Raw genomic sequence first — 6,831 nt, 5'->3', positions numbered from 1 at the left:
TCTGGGAACTCTCCTGAACACTGTGCCTTCAAAAATAAATTATGCAAATAGTGCTTTTTCACGTACAGCCATGTTTGCATATCTCCTAAGTGTAGCTCTGGCAGAAACAGAGTGTATTTGGCATGGATGTATGGTTGAAGAACAATAAAAAGGAGGTCCTGGGCAGGGTTGTGGCTCAGTGGCAGAGCACCTTCTTTGCCTGCTGGAGGTCTCAGGTTGGGTCTCTGGCATTTCTTGAAGGATCTGAGCAGAACACCTAAGGCTTAGTTAGAGAATGGCTTTGGAGTCCCTCCTGGGCTAGAGAGAGGGAGTTTGAAGGCATTCATTACAGCAAGACAGAACATGTTGCTTCTGTCCTTCAGCATTTTGAAAGAAGTATCGTCTGTTTTCTGTCCTGGTTTCTAGTACTTCTGCAGGTTTAGATGAGTAGCTTGTAGTTTAGTTTAGAATGGCTCTCCACAGCAGGTTTGGTACAAGATATTTGGGAAGCTGAGGTACAGAATCCAAATGGCCACTGTTCCACTCTCAGGACCATGAGGCATAATCCATTAGGAAGTTCTTCTGGGCAAGCCTCACTGAAATGAAGGGGCACTACCATCTTTGTCAATGGAGCTCACTCAGTAGAACCTCCTGATGGAAACTGCCATAAGCCAGATCTGCCTGCCATTCTACTGTTTCCAATTGCGGCTAAAATATGAATATATGAAACTGTCCTGTCTGAAGCATCCTCTACATGGTCTCAGGTAGAGGGTGGTCTTTACTTGCCCACCTACCTGTGATCCAAGTGGAGACTCCAAGGATTTATGCAAAGGAGGAGCTCTGTCAAGGAGCCATGTTCTCTTTCCAAAAATCTCCTTCCTGATACAGGTGTCAACTGGCCTTCCAGGAAGGTCCATCTCTGTTCCACAAATATTAAATGGCAAGTTGTTTCGCAGACAATTTTTTATTTTTTTTGGTTGAATATCATAACACAAGCTATACCATAAGCAAGATACAATGTTAATAAATCCACAAAGCACATAAAATTGTCGTAATTAAATAGGACATAACATTTTATTCTGCACTTGCTCATCCAGTTTGTTCTTATTCCAGCAGAGAAGATGGGATTGCCAGTTTGTAAAAAATACATTCTGAGAATCTGACTCCCCTTCCCAGAGATGTTTATATAGTGTTAATTTTGGTTGACAAATTCTGTGCTTTAGGACACAATTATTGATGGGTGGGATAAAGCTAGGCTGGACTGTTTCTCCTAAAAGCTGGCTTTTCTTAAATCATCCCTGCAGCTTGTCATTCATCATGAGTACCGAGCTGAATGTCCCTGCAGACCCTCCCGCCTCTGCCTGCTGTACTGAGCCTGCTGCCAAAGGTATGGATTACCGGGACTGGGTCCGTCGCAGCTACCTGGAGCTGGTTACTTCCAATCACCACTCTGTTCAGGCTCTCTCGTGGCGAAAGTTGTACCTGAGTCGAGCCAAACTGAAAGCTTCCAGCAGGACCTCTGCCTTGCTCTCCGGATTTGCCATGGTATGTTTTCCAGTTGCTTGATTACGAAACTGCCATGGCTTGTGGCCTGTTTCTCTTAATGGGGACTCCTGTCATCCTCTGAAGCAGGAAGTTGCACAAGATCCCCAATCCCATTTAATGATTGCTGGTTGGGAGCCAGGTTCTTATGCATCTGAGCTGACCTAAGTTTGGAGGCATTCTGGGGCAGGATCATAAAGCAGCAGGCTTGCAAGCAGCATGCAAGATCCTCCTATGCACAATGAGAGAGCAGAATTGGTTATATCTTGTTTTGAATCCAGTAACACCTGAGAGACCAACAAGATTTATGGGGTATAAGCTTTCGGGAGTCAAAGTTCCCTTCATCAGATCTGAGATGCTACTGGACTGGAATGTAGCTCTTCTGCTGGAGACAAACATGGCTACTGTCTGAAACAGAATACTTAGGGGACTGTGCACCTCTCTTTTCCAGCACTGCTGGGCGCATCACCCTGAAATGTGAAACGTTCACCTGTGATCTCCTCCACCTTTCCCAGTCAGTCTCTGGGAGAGCTTCAGAAGTTTCAGCAGCCACAGTTTGGCTAGCATGTGGCTGCTTGTCATTTGACGTAGCCAGCCTCTTATAGCATCCGCAGGAGGGAAGAAAAAGTCAAAAACACTGAATGGGCCTGATCAGAGATCTTAGTCCTTCAACTGTCATTTCTCTCTGCAAAGCTATCCTTTAGCAGCTCATCTTCCCTAGAGGTGGGGCGGGGGGCAGTGAAAAGTCAACAGTGAAGGAAGGAAGGCAGCAGGGTCCTGTATTTTTGCCAGCGTGCCTCTGATCCCCTCCAGCTTTCTCTGTCTCCAGGGAGGTAATAGAAAAGAGCAAGAGTGCAGTAGTACCTTAAAGACTAACAAAATATCTGGCGGGATATGAGCTTTCGTGAGTCACAGCTCACTTCTTCAGATAGCTGAAGAAGTGAGCTGTGACTCACGAATGCTCATAACCTGCCAGAAATCTTGTTAGTCTTTAAGGTGCTACTGCACTCTTGCTCTTTTCTGCTGCTACAGACAGACTAACACGGCTATCCATCGTGATCGGTCTCCAGGGAAGTAGTGAGAGTTATCTAGTCCAATCCACAATGCAGGAAATTCACCTCCCCCGCACTCCCCCAGTGACCCGTTCTCCATGCCCAGAAGATGGCCAAGATGCCCTCCCTCTCATGATCTGCCTAAGGTCATCGAATCAGCATTGCTGACACATGGCCATCTAGCCTCTGCTTAAAAACCTCTGGGGAAGGAGAGCTTACTGCCTCCTGAGGAAGCCTGTTCTACTGAGGAACTGCTCTCACAGTTAGAAAATTCTTCCTAATGTCTAGCTCCTCTCTCTTCTGCATATTTATGCTGTCCTGTGATGTAGGTTAGACTGACAAACTGATTTCTATATTACAGAATACACAAGTTGGGTCTGGGGTCCTTCCCATGCAACAGTCAGACATGAATATCCAGTTCAATTCAATTCTAGCACATGGGGTGCCTCACTGAGATTGATACTGTGGTGCTTGTGGAGAAAGGGCTTCAGCCTTCTTTCCCATGCCATGTTCCTGACAGGAAATAGCCCCAGAGGACGCATGGATATCCACAATTGTCCACATAGCACCCCTCCCCCAGACCATCTCAGTTTGGGAAAACAGCAGGAGGCAGGGTGCTTTCCTCCTCAAGGCTGGGGGTGGGAGGAGAGAGAAGGCAGTCAAAAGGAAGGAAGTCCCTGAGATTAGCAATCTAGACAATAAAGGGATAGCAGCAGAACAGCAAGAGGAAAGCAGACAGAAAGATTTGACCTGCCCACCTTGCTAGCTCTGCTGCCCCCTCTACAGTATAGGAGTGCTTGCTGCAGGAGATGTTCCACCGTCCTTCACTTTCAGCATAAGCAAGACACTGAGCTCATGCAGAGTCCAATGGAGAAATCGTTGCCTTGCCAGCGCCGCGTTTAGATTGAATTTCAGTCAGATTTTTTGGGGGGCTGGGGGCCTGGCTTACATCAAGGTTAGTTTGTTTCTTTTTTAAAGCTGATGTTCTGGGGATTCTAGTGTCCCACATGTGTAAGGCACACAGATGTGATCCCTCTGGAATAGAGAATGCCACATCTTTATGTTAGAGGGTACCGGCCAATGTGGCATTCCAGGAAGCAGTTAAAAAAGAGAGAGAAAGAGAGCACTGCCAGGAAAGAGACTTTCTGCAAGACTCTTCAAGAAACCACAGAACATAAATTTTCCCTGTTTGTTTGGACAAGAAGTTCATAATCTTGGGCCTGCATCAGATCGGAAATGGGTAGCCTGAAGGCCTGTTTGTAGTAGGCATTAAAATCTGAGAGAGTCTTTGAGATGTGCTGATGTAAGGATGGGGAACTGTTTCCTGTTGAAGGCATCTCTGTGGCCGTATGATTGCCATATTTTACTAACCCGATTAGCAAGCGTGGCAAACCTTTTGCTGGTGGAGGGCAGACCCAGATGGTTTCCTGCACTCCTCGTTCGACATTGTGATGCTTTTCAAAATGATCTCCCATCAGGAAGGTATTTCCTGATGTTGATTTGTCTAGTGAGGCTGCCTTGTATTCTGTAAGGAATTTTGGTAAGTGTTCTAGGGTGGTCACACAGGGTAATGGCCTGGCTTGCTCGAACCCGGTTCATCAGATTAGAGTCCACCGCTCTTAACCACTACGCCACGCTGGCTGGGGTCTCGGGTCTTCACTGAACTAGGGGCTCAGTACATTAACAGATGAGGGAGGAAGCCGATGTGTGTGGAGCTTGGCTGAATGCTTCCCAGTTTGAGAAACTTTGAATCAAGCTCCAGCTTGCAGTGATGTGTGAATGTCGGCGCCTGAGCGAATAATACTTTGTTTCCTTCCCATGAACCAGGATCCTAAATAAGGATTAAACTGAGCATTAAAAACCAATATTTTCAGATCCTCTACATTCAGGCATCATGTTAACCTGAGCTTGATTTGGGGCTTACCAAAGCCAGGAAGCTTTCAGCCAAATTCTATGCGCAGGAGAGAAATTTGAGCACGCCAGCAAAGCTGTCATAGACACAGCAAGACTTGCTGTGATGTCTCTGTGTGGCCATAGAACAGCCGTCTTCTGGTTTATTTGATCTGTTCCCTGGATTGCTATTAACATCTTCCAGCATTTAATTGGTCAGGAAGATTTGCCTTTACCAAAAGATGACCATTTTTAGAGGGCCTAATTTACAGTTTGCCCTGACCTGGATGGCCCAGGCTAGCCTGATCTCGTCAGATCTCAGAAGCTAAGCAGGATCGGCCCTGGCAAGTATTTGGGTGGGAGACCTCCAAGGCAGTCCAGGGTTGTGTCATGGAGGCAGGCAATGGCAAACCACCTCTGAACGTCTCTTGCCTTGAAAACCCTACGGGGTCGCCATGTCAGCTGTGACTTGGTGGCACTTTCCACCACCAATTTCCAGTTCAGGGATTTTTTTCAGCTTCCTAGACTCAGCAAATTGCTAGGGGTTTTGTTGTTGTTTTTGTTTTAAGGCTGAAATTCTGCTTCTTGAACAGAAAGGAATTCATCTGAGGCAGGCAAACACTTGGGTAGCTGCAGGACCCCCATTCCTTATGGCCTGATTGTTCATCTTGGCTGAAGTCTCAAATACTGCTTCAGAGTGTTTTCAAAGCCTGTGGGTGTGATTCTCATTCTCTCCATCACAAACACACACACACATTTTTTTAACAGAAGCCTTTGGGACTGTGATTCATAGATGGCTGTAAGTTTTCCCTAATTGTTGTACAAACAACTTTCAGTGGGAAAACTGCATGGAAGGAAAGGACTAGAAAGCTTGTCCTTCTGGATTGGTCTTCTCAGCCCCTTTTAAATCACAGTCTGTGTATGCATTCATCTTTTTCTTTTTTAAGTCAGGAAAAGAATATCAGAACTTAACACAATGTACTGTTTTGCCTGGAAGCCTGTTGTGAAGCTTTGTTTCTCACCTAGGGTGTGGTCCTGAATTAGCAGTCCCAGCAAGGGGGTTTTCAGGGAGGCGAGCAAACATTCAGCAGGAGGTGTTGATGCTTTTTCAGGTGGCCATGGTTGAAGTCCAGTTAGAGATGCAGTACCAGTACCCTCAGATGCTGCTGATCGCCTTCAGCGCCTGCACCACCATTCTGGTTGCAGTCCACCTCTTTGCCCTCCTCATCAGCACTTGCATTCTGCCCAATGTGGAGGCGGTAAGTAACATCCACAACCTGAACTCCATCAGCGAGTCCCCCCACGAGCGCATGCATCTGTACATCGAGTTGGCATGGGGGTTCTCTACCGTCTTGGGGATCCTCCTCTTCCTCGCCGAGGTTGTCCTCCTCTGCTGGATCAAATTCCTTCCGGTGGACTCTGTTTTGAAAAATGACACTGCCGTTGTCCAGAAGCCAAGCAGCCATACGGGCTGGCAGGCGGCCCTTGTCTCCACCATGATCATGGTCCCCGTGGGGATCATCTTTGTCGTCTTCACCATCCATTTCTACCGATCACTCGTCCGCCACAAGACCGAACGTCACAACCGAGAGATCGAAGAACTTCACAAACTGAAAGTGCAGCTAGATGGGCATGACAGGGGACTGCAGGTGGTGTGATGAATGGATGCGTCCACCTGCCTGGCCAGATGCTCGGCAGAGGTTTTTCGTAACAGGAATGAATGAAAACATCTGCAGAGTACCCCTCGAGACCTATAACTCTTGGTCAACAATCACATCCTGTTTGATGGCTTTTCGTAGGTCTGGACAGTCCACCTCGGGGCTTTTATGTCTGCGAACAACACTGCCAAGTTGCTAAAGCTGAAGATGTCATCTGCATCCACATAGTTATCTGAAGATGGGCTTGCCTTTTTTATTTCCAAATTGTTAAAACAGATTAGGCCGTCCTTTGCAATTGATTTAACTTTCGTAAAGTAGGGTTGGATGGGTTGGTGGAGGGGGGAGAACGAGGAAGGAACCCGATGCTATCCAGAACTACACAGTGAGTTCACACACATTTTCAGAGATGAATTGTTGAACAGCATATGTGAACTCATCCTGTGGAAATCTGCCAAAGCCCCATGAAATGTAGTCACTTGGCATCTTTTATATGGGATTCACTGGAATAACGATGGGGAAGAGCATTGTAGCAATTTGTGCAAGCTCATCCTCCTTCTGTTTGTTTTGTTTCTGTGCTTGTTCCATACAGCCTCTCTATAAGGGCAGCCCTCCCTATCCTATTGAGTTTTTCACCGAGAAGGGAAAGAAAAAAAGTTGAAGGTACAAATAAATAAATAAAATAAAAAATCTCGGTGGTCAAGAAGCTCCAG

At 46.6% G+C, this 6,831-nt stretch overlaps 1 protein-coding gene across 1 annotated transcript; it reads left to right on the top strand.

The window, feature by feature from the left end:
• The first annotated feature begins 1,250 nt into the window (after positions 1 to 1,250).
• ORAI2 (ORAI calcium release-activated calcium modulator 2) lies at positions 1,251 to 6,122 on the top strand. Its single transcript, XM_056864959.1, has 2 exons — positions 1,251 to 1,524; positions 5,576 to 6,122. Exons 1-2 carry the CDS (start codon positions 1,297 to 1,299, stop codon positions 6,119 to 6,121), a joined length of 774 nt encoding a protein of 257 aa, XP_056720937.1. The 5' UTR covers positions 1,251 to 1,296; the 3' UTR covers position 6,122.
• Positions 6,123 to 6,831: the final 709 nt, after the last annotated feature.

This window comes from Euleptes europaea, chromosome 19, assembly GCF_029931775.1.
Source record: "Euleptes europaea isolate rEulEur1 chromosome 19, rEulEur1.hap1, whole genome shotgun sequence".
Lineage (NCBI taxonomy): Eukaryota > Metazoa > Chordata > Lepidosauria > Squamata > Sphaerodactylidae > Euleptes > Euleptes europaea.
This window is presented reverse-complemented; position numbering and strand designations above follow the sequence as displayed.

Excerpts from the sequence above, each read along its gene's own strand:
- ORAI2 (XM_056864959.1), top strand. The coding sequence starts at position 1,297 with ATGAGTACCGAGCTGAATGTCCCTGCAGACCCTCCCGCCTCTGCCTGC. Across the intron at positions 1,525-5,575 it reads TGCTCTCCGGATTTGCCATG|GTGGCCATGGTTGAAGTCCA; the intron begins GTATGTTTTCCA and ends ATGCTTTTTCAG.